Source organism: Coregonus clupeaformis, unplaced genomic scaffold (genome assembly GCF_020615455.1).
Source record: "Coregonus clupeaformis isolate EN_2021a unplaced genomic scaffold, ASM2061545v1 scaf1642, whole genome shotgun sequence".
NCBI lineage: Eukaryota > Metazoa > Chordata > Actinopteri > Salmoniformes > Salmonidae > Coregonus > Coregonus clupeaformis.
The window spans coordinates 27,701-45,734 of record NW_025535096.1 but is presented as its reverse complement, the minus strand read 5'-3'; the positions used below and the strand labels follow the sequence as shown (position 1 = coordinate 45,734).

At 43.5% G+C, this 18,034-nt stretch overlaps 1 protein-coding gene and 1 pseudogene across 1 annotated transcript; both read left to right on the top strand.

Annotated features, from left to right (window-relative positions):
* Window positions 1-3,485: 3,485 nt before the first annotated feature.
* On the top strand, window positions 3,486-5,627 carry LOC121543039 (popeye domain-containing protein 3). Its single transcript, XM_041852728.1, has 3 exons — window positions 3,486-4,103; window positions 4,193-4,301; window positions 4,862-5,627. The coding sequence occupies exons 1-3, from the start codon at window positions 3,601-3,603 to the stop codon at window positions 5,189-5,191; spliced, it is 942 nt and encodes a 313-aa protein (XP_041708662.1). The 5' UTR covers window positions 3,486-3,600; the 3' UTR covers window positions 5,192-5,627.
* Window positions 5,628-6,066: 439 nt separating this feature from the next.
* On the top strand, window positions 6,067-11,932 carry LOC121543038 (annotated as a pseudogene).
* The last annotated feature ends 6,102 nt before the right edge of the window (window positions 11,933-18,034 follow it).

The following is an 18,034-nucleotide window of genomic DNA, read 5'->3' as shown; positions in this document are numbered from 1 at the left end:
TTATTTGAGCAGCAGGTTCAAGAGCAGCAGGGTCAAGAGCTAAATGAGAATCCCATTCCCACCTATGTGATAGTGTGGGACAATGTCCGTTTCCACCGAGCTGCTCAGGTAAGGGAATGGTTTAACATCAATGGGCAGTTTATGAACTTGTACCTCCCTCCATACTCGCTTTTCCTGAATCCGATTGAGGAGATGGAAAGTATATGATAGACAACCCTACACTAGAGTAACTCTGCTGCAAGCCATGGATTTAGCCTGTGGTGATATAGGTGAGGAATCATGTCAGTGCTGGATACGGCACACTATATTCTTTCCCCATTGCCTCAGGAGGGACAATATTGCTTGTGATGTCGACAAAGTGCTCTGGCCTGACCCAGCCCAAGAAGAAGCGCATTGATCACATGTTTACTCCTTTGATTTTTGTCCCTTTTAGTATTGTATACTGTAGTACAGTGCATTGTAGGCTGTATACTGTACAATGGACAAATTGTATGGCCCTGAACATTGGGCTTTCCATTTGTTAACAGTACTGACTGCTCAATAGATTTTGACTGGTTGCAGGTTCATATCAACAAAGAACAAGAATTACAGTATCACAGAGACAAAGGACAAGTTTGTGAGATGCAGGGTACAGTACTGTAAAAATAGGGGTACAAGGAGGAGGAAGAACAAAAAAACAAAATTGCAAAGAGCAAAGCAGAGTAGTAATTTCTGATCAATTTTGAGCTACTATGATAGAACATGTTTTCGTTCATCAAAAGAAAATTCTCCCTGAGAACTGTATGTTTTGAATAATGTGTTTTCTATTTTTCGGTGTATTGTTTACTGACTGCTTGAGAGTGTATATCATTTTGATCACTTTGTTTATGATTTGAGAGTAGTGTTTGATTTTGAACACAGGTAAAACTGTTTTGAGGCGAATGTTTCATTTTGCGAGAGGAGTCAGAGGTTTTGTAAATAGTGCTTGAAGAGGAGGTTTTGTGTTGAATGTTTTCAGAAAATGGAGCAAGGTTTCAGAAATTGTGTTTTAGCAATTGAGAAAAACTGTAATGGCTGCATCTAATGGAGAGTAATGGGACACTATCACAAGCCTGTCCCTTGTCGGACTTATCTGATCTATCATGGTGTGTGTGTGTGTGTGTGTGTGTGTGTGTGTGTGTGTGTGTGTGTGTGTGTGTGTGTGTGTGTGTGTGTGACAAAGTACATCAGTGTATCTTTGCATGAGTAGAGTCATTAGAGTCGGTGTACAGTGTGTGAGTGTTTGGTTTCATCAGTCAATCCAAGGTCCAGGGCCTCTATCTGGGAGACTCTAAAAATAACAGTAATGACAATGCTGAGAATTCTCTGAAAGAGATTCATTACGCCTCGGTTTTAGTTCACCAGTGTTGTGTGTGTGTGTGCGTTTGTCTCTGTGTCTGCGTGTGTCTGTGTGTGTATTTGTCTGACATACTTTCTCCTAACCAAAGCTAGTACCAGACATCCAGATATCCCTACATGCTCATATTAATTGGGATTTTTCATACCCACCCACCTGCTCCCTCTCACTTCCCTCCCCTTCTCTCTGTCTCTGTCTCTGTCTCTGACTGCCTGTCTCTCTCTCTCTCTCTCTCTCTCTCTTTCTCTCTATCTGTCTCTGCCTGTCTCTCTTTCTCTCTTTCTCTCTTTCTCTCTCTCTTGGACAGATGAAGACCTAAGGGATAGATACTTCTCTCGCCTCTCTCTGCCAAGGTTGTCTAATGCCATGGCCCAATTAAGACCCTCCCTCTCTAAATTAATGAGGGAGAAGGTCCACCATTTGTCAAACCTGAACACACACACACACACACACACTAGGGTGTGGAGGGTGTAGTCCTATTTATAGATGGGTTGGGTTTCTGATTGTCTTTGTATAGCTGGCAGGGTGCTGGTAGCTGGCACAATCTACATCACATTCTCCCTGTGTTTAAATAGTCTCACACTCACGTACACACAGTGCTTGAATTGGTCCGGTGCACACCAGCACTTCTAATGTTGTACTGCTTAAGTACCGGTTATATTAATATCAGACTGGAGTGTGCCCCGGGGGATAAACACTGCTAGAATATTTGCTCTAAAGTATGAACATTGGTACTGTAAAATGTAATTGAGTACCAAAGCCTAAAATGAGTGGCACCTCTTTTATACTGAGATTGAATTTGATAACCAGGGTAGTGTGTTGGTGAGAGTGTATGTTTAGCGTTCTGGGCAGCCCATGGTGCAACCACAATGTTAACCTTAGACTGGAGTGCAGGAAGGGGGATCACCACTCCTAGCATCAAGTTAGTCACTCACAACAGCTGAAGCCAGGGTCCGATTCCACCACTACATACCTTCAAACTGTCTCTTACTGTTTCCCATCTCCCATAGACCACTGTGGTAACCTTCAGTTTGAAAAGAGGGCAAGAATTCCTCTGAGAGAGAGAGGGGGGACTGAGTGAGTGAGTGAGTGAGAGAGAGAGTGAGTGAGTGAGTGAGTGAGTGAGTGAGTGAGTGAGTGAGTGAGTGAGTGAGTGAGAGAGTGAGTGAGTGAGTGAGTGAGTGAGTGAGTGAGTGAGTGAGTGAGTGAGAGAGAGAGAGAGAGAGAGAGAGAGAGAGAGAGAGAGAGAGAGAGAGAGAGAGAGAGAGAGAGAGAGAGAGAGAGAGAGAGAGAGAGAGAGAGAGAGAGAGAGAGAGAGAGAGAGAGAGAGAGAGAGAGAGAGAGAGAGAGAGAGAGCACTCATACAAACACAGAGAGCACTCACACAAATACAGAGGATGTATCTAGCTCTGTCTGTCTGACACACTGAATGATTTGGACCCAGGGGATCTCTGCATGTGATTGCAAAATGTCCTAAATATTTCACTGAGTTTTCAGTCCTCTGCAGCTCTGAGATTCTCAATGTCACCTTGACTGTCTGGTCAGGTAGGCAGCAGCTCACCAGGGGAAACTGCAGTGGGTTATTTTAGCCCAGATAGATCACTGCTCCCTCCCTCCCTGCCTCCTTACTACTAGTCTACCACTGTGATTTATGATGTCCTGGTCTGAAAACAGAGAGATGAAGGAGTGGAAAAGACACACATGAATGCACACACACACACACACACACATACACACACACAACCTCTCATTGGATTTGAGCTGTTTCATCCCTCAGGGTCCACCCTACTCACCTTGACACCTATAGGAAAACAAGAAACAAGTAGTGGAAGTGTTACAGCCCTAGTGAGTTGTTGGAGACCACCTTCTGTCAGAGACCTTGGAAGCTTATCATTCATCATCACAATCTTCTCTTGATCAGGAAAATTCATAACACCATAGTCACAGTATATGTTTAGTGAGTTTATCCTAGACGTCATGTGCAATTATAAGAGATGGTTTGGTTGAGCACGACTGAGCTTTAAACAGTAGGACGTCAGGACCAAGGGGAGCAGTAGGCTACTGCGCCACCCAGTCCCGAACCCGGGTCATATTTTAAGAGGTGATATAATCAAAACTTAGGGCGATTACATTTTAGGGTAGAAGTCTCGGTGACGTTTCACTTATTCGTTTTCTCTTACCACCTCTCAGTTTTCGGAAAAGTGACGTGCTCCCCACGCGTGACAATGGAGGCGCCAGAATTTTTCCCACCTCCTGAAAACTTGACGGCGGCTGTCGTGCACCCGTTATGCGAAGAATGGAAGGGGGGATCCGAGGGTGCCATCTTCCACCTCGCCAGTATCTTCCTTGTTTTGGGGTTCATGGGAGGGAGCGGGTTCTATGGGCTCCTCTACTTGTTTACCTTTCTGACGCTCGGTTTCTTCTGCACAACCATTTGGTCATGGTCTGACGCGTGCACCACCGATACCTTTTTGTGGAATTTCGCTCTTTTTGGGGTATGTGCGGTTCAAGTTGTGCATGTCGCCTACCGGCTGAGGAACGTTACTTTCGAAAAGGAGTTTCAAGATCTGTACAGCTACCTGTTCAAAAAGCTGGGGGTGTCGCTCACCCACTTCGGCAAGATAGTCGCCTGTTGTGAAGGGGACATCCACACCATAGAGAAAGACCACTGTTATGCCATGGAGGGCAAGACTGCTATTGATAAGCTGTCCGTTCTTCTGTCCGGCCGGTGCATTTCAACTTCACTTGTACATTTGATCCAACTGTATTTGATGTTATGTCATATAAGATAGCCTAATGTCACACTTTTTCTTACAGAATTCGTGTGACAGTAAATGGAGAGTTTTTACATGACATCTATCCTTTCCAGTTTCTCGATTCACCTGAATGGGACTCTCTCCGGCCGTCAGAGGAGGGAGTTTTCCAGGTAAATAGTAAACTGATCGAATAAAGCTAATTTTGGCTAATGTGTCTGGCATATACACTGAGTATACAAAACATTAAGAAGTCTTTGCTCTTTCCATGACATAGACTGACCAGGTGAATCCAGGTGAAAGCTACTGTATGATCCCTTATTGATGTCACTTGTTAAACTTCAATCAGTGTATGTGAAGGGGAGGAGACCGGTTAAAGAAGGATTTTTAAGCCTTGAGACAATTGAGACATGGACTGTGTAGTGTGCCATTCAGAGGGTGAATGGGCAAGACAAAATATTGAGTGCCTTTGAACTGGGGTTGGTAGTAGGTGCCAGGCGCACCGGGTTGTGTCAAGAACTGCAAGCTGCTGGGTTTTTCACATGCAACAGTTTCCCGTGTGTATCAAAAATGGTCCACCACCCAAAGGACATCCAGCCAACTTGACACAACTGTGGGAAGCATTGGAATCAACATTGGCCAACATCCCTGTGGGGGTGCAACTCAATATTAAGAAGGTGTTCTTAATGTTTGGTATACTCAGTGTATAAGCATTAGTGTTTTCTTTCCCCAGGTGACCCTGCGTGCAGATAATGGCTGTAGGTACGTTTCATGGAGACGTAAGAAACTGTACCTACTCTTCGCCAAGCACCGCTACATCGCCAAGGTCTTTGCGCTCGTGGTGCGGAATGACATCGCGGACAAGCTGTACTCTCTCAACGACAAGGCGTTCGACAGCCGCGGGTTCCGATATGATCTCCGGTTACCCACCTACTGTCACGTGCCTCCGTTGCCTGAATTAGACCGGACAGATGCGTTCCTACGAGTCCCGGCGCAATATGACCATGGCCACCGTGCCCGTGTCCCTATAACTATAACAGCACCAGAAGAGACTGACTCGTGACTGGAACGGAACTTTTGAATGTTTGTTTTTCATTCATGTATGTTGTTTTTGTCTCTTTGTTATCCTCAAGTGCTTAGGCTATGGATAGGGCATAAGCTATGTAATTTACGCATCAACAAAGACTACATTGTAGCACATGAAGTAACCCTCCACTTGGTTTGCCAGATATCATGCAATAGGCGTGTGTGTGAGAGAGATGTGAGATTGAGAGAAAGAGAGAGAGAGAGTGAGAGAGGAGAGAGGTGTGTGTGTGAGAGAGAGAGTGAGAGAGGAGATTTTCTCTGCATCAAAATACCAGTGAAATGTTACCCCTGATTCCTGTTTATGTTTTATAGTGCACTTTACTACCTGCCTGTCTTAAATTGAGACTGTATATTCAATTGTCTGACAGAGTTTTTTGTCAATATTTGTGTTTAATAAAAAAGAATTAACAATGCAATGTAGCCCTATACGTTTTGTATGTCGAATAACTTTCATTTGGCCTACAACATTTTCTTCGGGGAGCGTGCATTTCTGTAGAGCAGCCTACAGGTGAGTGTCAATCACCTTCTCGCTCTGATCCTGGCGCTGACCTTGTCACTGATCTCATTCATATCCGCTCTTGTCAACCTCATCACGCAGCTCATGTCACCTCTGGAGGGTGAAGGAGCACTGTTCAATTAGGTTAACCAAAATCTCGAAACACATAACACGATTCACTCGACTGGCTTCATAATATTATTTTCGAGGAGTTGCTGGCTGCAAGGCTATATTTTCAGTTTTCAAAAAGGGAAGTTTTACCACCCCCTGTTGGCGTGCCCGGACTTTGCAGGTGCGCAGCGGCGGGGTAGTGTTGACTGCTGTCCCCTCGCCTCTTGCCCATTTTAGTCAATGCCTGTCAGCTCGCTGGAATGCGCGACTCACATTGTGCAGCCCCCCAGCTCGTGAGGACCTACATTTATAGCTCCTCAATACTTGTCCATTGTTTCTTCTCCTTATTCTGTCCAGCGACGCGTTTGATCGATTGTTGTCAGATTGGTAAGTTACATCTCCCATTCTCTGTTATTTTACTCTGACTGAGTGGTGAAAGGAATGTTAACGCTCAAACATATTAGGCTATTTCTTAAGACGTCTACCGGTAGGTCCCGCTAATTTTCTGCAAGCAGCGTAGTGTAGCCGACTCATTTCGCACTTTTTCCATTTCCATTTCTTAATCTGTATCTGAGGGACTGGCAATCAAATATTGTTGAGCGCTGGTCGGCTGATCTGCTCTAAACCCAGTGGAGTTTGGTATTTTCCCACACATGTGTTTGTGTTGCTGCAACATTAAAGTGAAACCCTTCAATGTTACTCCTGTGCTCTATGATCGGTGTGATGAATTCCCAGGCTACTTACAGTATTAAATCAGTTGCACATTTTTTGATGAATCAAATATTATGTTGACAGTGTCAGTAGGCCTACAAGCATCTCAAAAGTTATTCTAATGCATTACTACAAAAAGAAAACATTTGGAAATACAGTAATCTGTTATGAAAATCTATTGAAACCTGAGGATATTGAGATTGTGATAGTGACAAACTGATGTACACTATGAGAACAGCAGCAACGTGAATTGAACTTTAAACTGCAAAAATCCCCTGTTTCTACCACCAATTCTGTAATACTTAACTTGAAAGGTACCAACATAATAATACATTCATAATCTGTACATACCCCATTCATAAGCAGTACATAAACAACCACAATACCCTCCTCACCTCTCTCTAGGTGACCTCTGGGCAGGATCAGGATGTCTGCTTCTCCAGAGATGACCAGTAGCCTGTTCTACATCACCCTGGCCCCACTGCGGTCGGCAGTCCCTGGGTCTGAACCCGAGGCTGGAGGTGGAGGTCTGGTGATGACCACCATGGAGCCCAACGTGACCTCCTGTGAGGAGTGGGAGGAGGCCCACCACCTGCTCTTCCACCTGGGGAACCTGTCTCTCCTCCTGGGCCTGGTCATCCCCACCACCCTGACCCTGCACATGATCCTGCTGCGCTTCATGCTGATGACAGGTGGGTCCATACTGCCCTCTGCTGGCCCAGATTACAGTCCAATTCGGTGGTCATGATACGATTGCATTACACACTTTTCAGTTTCATTACCAGCTCTACTTTCACAGTATCTCTTCCTCACTCTCCAAAGTATTCACTCGTTCACTCCCCCTCAAGGATTGATATGCATTTAATTGCTGTTAGAAATATGATAGAAGCACTATAGTGAGTGAACGAGTGCACACTTCGTGGAGAAGGGGGAGTTGCTGCGGTAGTACAGCTGGTAATCAAATTGAAAAGTATGGAATACAACCATATCATGACCACTATGTTGGTGGTAGCACAGTGGGAAAGGCCCTGAGTAGAGTGGAATGATATCATATCATGACCACCATGTTGGTGGAAGCACAGCTGCCTACTGGAGTTTTCTCAAGCTAGTTGAAGAATTTACGGCTATAGGGCAATATGAGGATATAACTCAACCAATAACAACTCAAGTGCGCTTTATTACTTCCTGTTCCTGTCCCTGACAGGAAGCTGTCTGTTCATCACCTGGGCTACGCTGTACCGGTGTAACCTGGATGTCATGGTGTGGAACGTGGTCTTCCTGCTGGTCAACTTCATGCACTTCTTCTACCTGATCTACAAACGCAGACCTGTGAGTTCTGCCCCAACTCAACACATTCCAGTTAGATGCTGATTGTGGTCCATTTATATACAGTACACACATACAGCTTAGAGTAGGTACAAGTTACCTGGAACAGTTATTTTGATGAGGACTTTTGGAGATTCGTTTTCCATTGTGTCTCTCAGTGGGGAGACAGCCAGTCACATGCCCCTGGTGTTGGGGCCACTCTGTCTCTCTCTACCTAAATGAGATGCAGGTCTTTCAAATGCACTGCTGCCACCAGGGGACTTTCAGTGTGTAGAGGGCCTTCACATAACTGACAGAATGGGACCACCTGTCCTCATAACGAGAAAGGAAGTTATGTATACTGCAGTCCTCTTCACTCCCATCGGAATGACATACATGAATTGTGTGCTATCAATTCAATATCAAGGATGAGTAGAATTAGGTGGCCCTCACTTTATGTTGGCTGCTGTGGTGACATTTGATTAAAGACCCTAAAATATACTTAATGCCTGGTTCTTGATAACACGCCCTGTGGCGATCCACCCTGAATCAGGAGCCTAGCTCAAGTCACGTCAATCATCCATCATAACACTTTATATGCCACTTTATCAGTGTATAGACAATGAGCTGTAACCGTACTGTCTTCTGTCAGATTAAGATTGACAGGGAGCTGAAGTCAGTGTACAAGCGGATGTTTGAGCCCCTCCACGTGCGCGAGGCCCTGTTCCAGAGACTGACGGGTCAATTCTGCACCATCCAGAGCCTGAAGAAGGGACAGGTGTACGCAGCCGAGGACAAGACCTCCGTGGATGAGCGCCTCAGTATCCTCCTTAAAGGAAAGTAGGTATCACTCTGAGACATCTCCCTGTCACCTATTTACGATGTCATTCCACCCCTGGTTTTCCCTGAATGATGTTTGATCAATAAGGTTTAGCAGTATCTGTGTGCATCTGTGTGCATTTGATCCATCCATGGTCATCTGTGTTGACTATAAGTTTGTGTGCGACAGAATGAAGGTGTCATATCGAGGTCATTTCCTCCATAACATCTACACGAACGCCTTCATCGACTCCCCTGAGTTCAGATCAACCCAGATGCACAGAGGAGAAAAATTCCAGGTAACAAGAAGCTCAGATTATTGAATGTACCATTTATTTATTTATTTTTGATATATAACCCAATTTACCACTTACCCATATTCCAGTTCATAGTAGTATCCATACTGGGTAGACCAAACAACACAAGTGACGTTGGCATGATTAGGTAATGATAGGGCAGGTTTGTTACCATGACAGCCTGTGACTTGTTGATTAATTTACAGGTGACCATCATGGCGCGAGGAGAACTGTAAGTTCCTGTGTTGGTCCAGAGAGAGACTCACCTACTTCCTGGAGTCTGACTCCTTCCTTAACGAGGTGTTCAGGTACCTCATTGGCAAAGACATCACCAACAAGCTGTACTCGCTCAAGACCCCACTCTCAGTGACAAGGTGGGTTTAGTCACTGTTCAGAAACTGAGACACTGTAAGTTTCTATTGTCTAGAAACACCTTCCTAATGTTGAGTTGCACCCCCTTTTTTCCCTCATAACAGCCTCAATTCATTGGGGCATGGACTTTTACAAGGTGTCGAGAAGCGTTCCACAGGGATGATGGCCTATGTTGACTCCAATGCTTCACACAGTTGTGTCAAGTTGGCTGGATGTCCTTTGGGTGGTGGACCATTCTTGATACACGGAAACTGTTGAGTGTGAAAAACCCCAGCAGCGTTGCAGTTCTTAACACACTCAAACCGGTGCACCTGGCACCATACCCCTGTTCAAAGGCACTTCAATCTTTTGTCTTGTCCATTCACCCTCTGACTGGCACACAAACACAATCCATGTCTCAACTGTCTCAGGTCTTAAACATCCTTCTTTAACCTGTATCTCCTTCATCTACACTGATTGATTGGGGCGGCAGGTAGCTTAGTGGTTAAGAGCGTTGTGCCAGTAGCTAAAAGGTCGCTGGTTCTAATCCCCGAGCCGACTAGGTGAAAAGTCTGTCGATGTTGCCTTGAGCAAGGCACTTAACCCTAATTGCTCCTGTAATTTGCTCTGAATAAGAGCGTCTGCTAAATGACTAAAATGTAAAATTTAAGTGGATTTAACAGGTGACATCAATAAGGGATCATAGGATTCACCTGGTCAGTCTGTAATGGAAAGAACAGGTGTTCCTAATGTTTTGTACACTAATTGTGATTTGGTCATTATCCTTCCTAAGTTACAAATTGTCTCCTTAGATTCAAATAACGATGATTATGAAAGAAATGATGATCTTGATGACGATGATGATGGTGGTGGTGACACCGATGATAACAATGATGACAATAACAATAACGATGTTTACATGAACAGGCAGCAAAGAAGATGGAGCGTCAGCCCAGCCTCTGCTCCCAGCTCTCTATGATGCAGATGAGGAACAGCATGGGCAGCACCAGTGACACCGACGACATCCTGAACCAGATCCACCGTGGAGGCTCCAGTGGCTCCTCACATCGTAAGTCTCACCACCTCCCATCAAGCTGTGATACTATTGGCCCATCTGTCAGTGTTAAACAACCTGATTAGCTATTGAGTCTGAAAAAGACTGACGCAATCATTCTCCTAATGCTACCTTTTAATAGTGACAAAGTTTCGATCCACAGTGGATCTTTGCCAGGTCAATAGTAGCTGTTATACAGTCACTAAATTTACTGAAATCATGTGGCATTCTGGGTATTTTCAGTTGAGTCCATCTTCGTCATTTACCCCTCATATCCTCTCTGGTGTGTGATGTTAACAGACACTAAATCCTGGTTTATTAGGGGGTTTAGCTCCTATCTGACAACATTGTTTTCTAGGGGTTGTGTTCTAGTTAGAGTTGTTCTTTAACATTGTTTCTCCTGTCCCCCCCTCCTCCTCCACCTCCACCTCTAGCTGTGAATCAACCCACTCTCTCAGATCACACCTTGCCCTGAAGGGGGTGTAAGACTATCTATTTTCTCCCTCCCACCCTGAAATTCACCTTCTAATGCCTGAGTCCAAGATCTGTTTGTGCTGGACAGTTCAAACAGATCTGGGACTCAGGCTAGTTAATTCCCCAAACCCAACCCCTCAATATTTAACCCTACAGCTCTGCACTATGTTGCCTGTTCTAAAACGAGTGATCCCGTAACCTGGTTTGTTGTTTTAACATCTTAAAAAGTTCACTGTTTAAGAGTAAGACAGCATTCATTCATATCATCCATCCTATAGTAGTAGTGCAGCTGTTCAGCTCCTATTGAAAAATGTATTTAGACCAAGATACTCTTTAATCCCAATAGCTTTTTACATTATCATGTTGCAATTTCCATATCAAATGTAGGGTTGAATTGCAAAGTTGACTGATATGTCAGGAAAAGTATTCAGAATGCTTTTTTTTTTCTTACCATGCTGATTTAACTTCACACTGTCTTCCCTCTGTCTCCAACACAAACATACAGTATGTGAAATTAGGGCCTATGTGTGAGCCTATGTGTGTATTCTGTCAAATGTGTGGTTGTGATTCTGTTTTGTTTGGATTGCCATATGAGTCAGAATGAAGGCTTGTGGAATTTGTGACCTATGACAACCTCGTTTGTGTCACCTTTATAGTGTGTTTGTCTGTGACCATATGAAGATGGTTACCTTGGAAACACACACAGTTACATTGAAAACACACACACACACACCTCTATTCCCACGCTAACTGATGTGTCCTTCTTTCCAGAAAAATCTCCTGCCTCCAAGACATCCAAAATGATGAAGCCCATTGAAGAAACGATGGAAGACGACGTCTTTATAGAGTCTGAGCCAGACTCTCCTGTTAAGAAACGCCACACCCACTCAACAGCCATAGAGGAGGTGTAACGAGATGTGACATTAACCTACAACAACAGTGCTGACCACCCACCTATCTGTAACCTGATACAGAACCTGGTTAGTTATAGTAGAATAACTTAAACAATAGCTTGAAAAACATTATCAAAATATCTACAGTGGGGAGAACAAGTATTTGATACACTGCCGATTTTGCAGGTTTTCCTATTTACAAAGCATGTAGAGGTCTGCAGAGGTGTGGACTCGAGTCATGTGATTTGGACTCGGAGTCAGACTCGAGTCATGAATTTGATGACTTCAGACTCCGACTCGACAAAATGTACAAAGACTTGCAACCTCGACTTGGACTTTAACATCAATGACTCGTGACTTGACTTGGACTTGCGCCTTATGACTCGAGAAGACTTGCTACGAGGACTTGTAATGACTTGCAAAGGCTTGCTAAGAGGACTTGAAATGACTCGAAACTAAAATGTAGGACTTTGGACTCGACTTGAGACTTGATGGCTTTGACTTTTGACTCGACTTGGGACTTGCCTCATCTTTGACTCGACTTGACTCGGGACTCGAGGGCAAAGACTTGAGACTTACTTGTGACTTGCATAACAATGACTTTGTCCCACCTCTGGAGGTCTGTAATTTTTGTCATAGGTACACTTTAACTGTGAGAGACGGAATCTAAAACAAAAATCCAGAAAATCACATTGTATGATTTGTAAGTAATGAATTTGCATTTTATTATATGACATAAGTATTTGATACATCAGAAAAGCAGAACTTAATATTTGGTACAGAAACCTTTGTTTGCAATTACAGAGATCATACGTTTCCTGTAGGTCTTGACCAGGTTTGCACACACTGCAGCAGGGATTTTGCACACCTCCATACAGCTCCATACAGACCTTCTCCAGATCCTTCAGGTTTCGCGGGGCTGTCGCTGGGCACACTGGACTTTCAGCTCCCTCCAAAGATTTTCTATTGGGTTCAGGTCTGGAGACTGGCTAGGCCACTCCAGGACCTTGAGATGCTTCTTACGGAGCCACTCCTTAGTTGCCCTGGCTGTGTGTTTCGGGCTCGTTATCATGCTAGAAGACCCAGCCACGACCCATCTTCAATGCTCTTACTGAGGGAAGGAGGTTGTTGGCCAAGATCTCGCGATACATGGCCCCATCCATCCTCCCCCGGTGCAGTCGCCCTGTCCCCTTTGCAGAAAAGCATCCCCAAAGAATGATGTTTCCACCTCCATGCTTCATGGTTGGGATGGTGTTCTTGGGGTTGTACTCATCCTTCTTCTTCCTCCAAACACGGCGAGTGGAGTTTAGACCAAAAAGCTCTATTTTTGTCTCATCAGACCACATGACCTTCTCCCATTCCTCCTCTGGATCATCCAGATGGTCATTGGCAAACTTCAGACGGGCCTGGGACATGCGCTGGCTTGAGCAGGGGGACCTTGCGTGCGCTGCAGGATTTTAATCCATGACGGCGTAGTGTGTTACTAATGGTTTTCTTTGAGACTGTTCCCAGCTCTCTTCAGGTCATTGACCAGGTCCTGCCGTGTAGTTCTGGGCTGATCCCTCACCTTCCTCATGATCATTGATGCCCCACGAGGTGAGATCTTGCATGGAGCCCCAGACCGAGGGTGATTGACCGTCATCTTGAACTTCTCACCAAGCTGCTTGCTTATTGTCCTGTAGCCCATCCCAGCCTTGTGCAGGTCTACAATTTTATCCCTGATGTCCTTACACAGCTCTCTGGTCTTGGCCATTGTGGAGAGGTTGGAGTCTGTTTGATTGAGTTTGTGGACAGGTGTCTTTTATACAGGTAATGAGTTCAAACAGGTGCAGTTAATACAGGTAATGAGTGGAGAACAGGAGGGCTTCTTAAAGAAAAACTAACAGGTCTGTGAGAGCCGGAATTCTTACTGGTTGGTAGGTGATCAAATACTTATGTCATGCAATAAAAATGCAAATTAATTACTTAAAAAATCATACAATGTGATTTTCTGGATTTTTTAGATTCCGTCTCTCACAGTTGAAGTGTACCTATGGGATAAAAATGACAGACCTCTACATGCTTTGTAAGTAGGAAAAACCTGCAAAATCGGCAGTGTATCAAATACTTGTTCTCCCCACTGTATTTAAATGTATCTGGAAAACAGAACTGTACATTTTGGCATCTCACTTTGTCTTGTAGTGTTTGTGAGTTTGTAACTGTTGTACTTTTTAAATCCTGTTTGATTGGATGTTGTACAATGCCTTTGATGTTCATTCATTAGTGCTTATACTCAGTGTGTTCAAAAAGTATTCCATGTGTCACAACCAAAACATTTTAGTGTAAGCACAAACTCTAAGGAAGGTTTATTTTAAACCTTTTACTCATTGTGTGACATATTGTGTGATGAATTCTCTTATTTATGCATTGAGCTTCTGCACTGTTGTTTTGATGAATGTGGAAATTTAACAAGTTAAACCTCCTGGTCAATGCTAACCATTTGAGGCTGTTGTGCTGCTTTTTTCACGGCTATAAGTACACAAGCTTGGTATCACTTTTTTTATGCCATGATAGTAAGCTTATATTAATTACTCAGAGGGAACACTTGAAAAAGAAATCAGCAGAATTGATGGAAAGCTCTGCTTTTTGTCCTCTAGCGCCATCTAGGAGCTATTATGAGTACTACCGGTTTCTTTTCTCAGTCTGAACTACTGTCACTGTTTAAACGAGGTCAATGTTCAAACTCATTCCATGGAGGGCCTAGTGTCTGCGTGTTTTTGGTTTTTCCTTTCAATTAAGACCTAGACAACCAAGTGAGGGGAGTTGTTTACTAATTATTGACCTTAATTCATCAATCAAGTACGAGGAGCCAAACAGAAACTCGTCCCTCCGTGGAATGAGTTTGACACGTGGTTTAAACCATCACATGTCTGAAAGATCAACCAGACCAAAAGTAGAGGTTAGCAACAGGCTTTATTATTTCAGTCAAATAAACCTTTTGAATATCTCAGACAAACCATGATTGATGTAACAAAAAATGTAATACAATGAATGAATGACAGGCCAACAGGAAAACAATACAACAGATATCAGTGCTCTTTTGAGACGTTAAGACAATCTTCTGCTTTGAGGAACACTTGATTGTACAATACAACCACAGCACTGAAAATACATACATACACAAGCTTTTATTTTTTTTACAAAAACGTGACAAAGTCCCTCACATCACAATAGTGGGCAACTCAACAGTGCTTTCTGGGTTGTCTTTGGAGCATATATCTCCACAATAAGTGCTTTGGTTCAGTCTGAATCCACAGGGCTGTCTCAACTATTACAGAAATGTTGCAGAATAGTTGGGGTCCATTCCATTTCCATTCAGTCAATTCAGGATGTCAACTGAAAATTCTATTCCATTTTTCCTCATTGCTTTACAATGATGAAAAATGGAATTGGAATTTTAGTTTCCAACCTGAATTGACTGAATTGAAATGGAATGGACCCCTACCCTGTTACATAACCATGAGTTAGCGATTCTCTGTTGCTTATCTGTTATGAATTGATCATTAATACACACGATTAGGATGATATGATCCATACAAGGTTAAAACAATATCAGTAGCTACATCAATCTCGGAGGACCGCACATAACAGAGAGGATAAAACACACATCATTGAGATGTTTAAGTTTTCATGTAAACAAAAAAAAGACTAAATCATGAATTGTTTGTGAGATGAGTTTGACAGAAACCATATTGCAACTCAATATTAGGAAGGTGTTCTTAATGTTTTGTACACTCAATGTAAAAGGCCTGTGTGTAGGATTGTAATGTTTGAGGTATTACTTCACAGTATTGTCCTTTGTCTAAGTGATGTGACCAAGGAATGCTAAGACAAAAACAGAAACCATAAAGTAAACAGAATATAAATTACCCGAACTGACCACTAGATGGTGGTATGAACTTACAATAATGCACAGGTTCAGACAGCTGTGGCCAGGTGCTTTTACAACGTAACATGGAAATAATAACAGTATGTATACCTAGAACTCAGAGGTAGTTACTAATATCAGTACATAAGTCTATAGAGTTGAACACTAACTCGATATCACATGGTTTGCTTAAAACAAAACAAATTAAGTTCTATGATGATGATTCCCTCAAAATGAAAGGTAAACTTTTTGGTAAGTTCCCTGAGAACATTCTTTCTCCTGAGAGAAAATATAAAATTTGAGGCCTCCAGGAATCTAGTTTGGTTTGTGCTAATGTTTGATTATATATACAATCTATGATAATAACATGTATTAACTTTCAGTAAACATAGTAGAGCCTTGATGTTCAATTCATAACTGCATTATACAAAATATCAGTGCTTTGTTTATTTTTTGTATTTTTACCCCCCTTTTCTCCCCAATTTCGATCTTGTCTCATCGCTGCAACTCCCCAACGGGTGGCGAAGGTCGAGTCATGCGTCCTCCGAAACATGACCCGCCAAACCGCGCTTCTTAACACCCGCCATCTTAACCCGGAAGCCAGCCACACCAATGTGTCGGAGGAAACACCACTGAACTGACGACTGAGGTCAGCCTGCAGGCGCCCGACCCGCCACAAGGATTCACTACAGCGCGATGAGCCAAGTAAAGCACCCCCCGGCCAAACCCTCCCCTAACCTGGACCAGTTGTGCACCGCCCTCTCCCGACCTAGGCCGGTTGTGATACAGCCCGAATCGAACCCTGCGATGCAGTGCCTTACGCTTGAACACACCGACTGTGTCATTGCGCAAAAATAGTGTGCAGCATCATCTAGATATGTGTGCAACAAAAGTTCAACATTCACCTTCTGCTACCATTACTGTCAACCCGTTTACGCATACAGTTTGACGCATATGTTCGATAAATCCAACGCATGCACCACACAGAACGCACTGCAGCTGCCTCTGCAACGCAATGCTGCAAGGCAAACGCAGCGTTCCATTGGAAAGGAATGTACTTCTGGTGTACCAAAACGCAAGACACAGTCGGTTTGTTCAAAGCGTTGGTTAGACCGCTGAGCCACTTGGGAGGCCCCAGTGCTTTGTTTCATGCAGTATTATGCCCTTCAGTCACACAGTAATCAAAGGGTGGAAGGCAAACATTTCACCTCATTGATTATTTGTCATCTTACACTTCCTACTAAGGTCATTTGATTAGATTGAGTTTGATTTGTCAACACACATTAAGAAGTGACTGCTCTGATGATACCTTTAACAGTCAGTCAGTGTAGCCGTACCCTGTGGGAGAGTGAGTATGGTCTTGATATTGTGTGAGTAAAGTTAAAAGAAACATAAACCATGTCTCCATATAAATGCATTCAACATACATCTTAATATTTACATTCAGTATTCTTATTGATGAGGATGAATGAGGCCATATGAGAAGGCACTTTATGCTACTTCTTCATTGCCTTGAACAGACAAATTATCATATTAGCATTGGTTTAGTCAGAAACAGGTTCCCAGACACAGATCTAGTCTAGTCCTGGACTAAAAACACGTTCAATGACTTATCACGATTCTCCATTGAAAGGGCGTTTAGTCTAAGACTAGACTTAATCTGTGTCGGGTAAACCGAGCCTAATAAGTATGTTTGGGTGTCTTTGGCGACCGATGAAAAATGCACAGAGAAAACAAAGGCTCATAATCGCCCTGTGTAGTTCTCCAAAATAGAGAAAGATCTGAGAAATACTTCCCGTTGGATCACGTGAATGGTGAATCCAGGTGAATGGTGAATTTGAGTAGACTGAGCTTTGGGACAATAAAGTTCAGATGAGGAAAATGATCAAAAAAGAAAGAACAAGATTGCTTTGGTTGTTTGTGTGTCAGTCCCATTCCCAGTTGTCTTCTTATTGCAACAGATAATAGAGCGGATGTCCATGACTTTGATCTGACTCAGCGATGGAAACACAAGAGTGACTGACCATCCTTGTGCTACCAGTCTGAGGTAGATGAGGCTGAAGCTTTACCCTTGGATCCAATGGTGCTATCATGGTACAGCTTGGTAGGGGAGATGGATTGAGTTGGCCCAGGAGGTAGCTAAGATTATAGATCTATCTGTGTGGAGATGGATTGAGTTGGAGGAGGTAGCTAAGATTATAGGTCTATCTATGTGGAGATGGATTGAGTTTGCCCAGGAGGTAGCTAAAATGTACACAGTTTGGTAGAGGGAGAGTCGGGGAGTCGGGGAGGGATTGGGGAAGTAAAATAGATACTTGACTGTCCATTTGGTTAGAAATGTGGATCTGCTTGAGGTTGCTCAGGAGGTAGCTAAGGATGTGTCTGCGTGAGGAGGAGACTGAT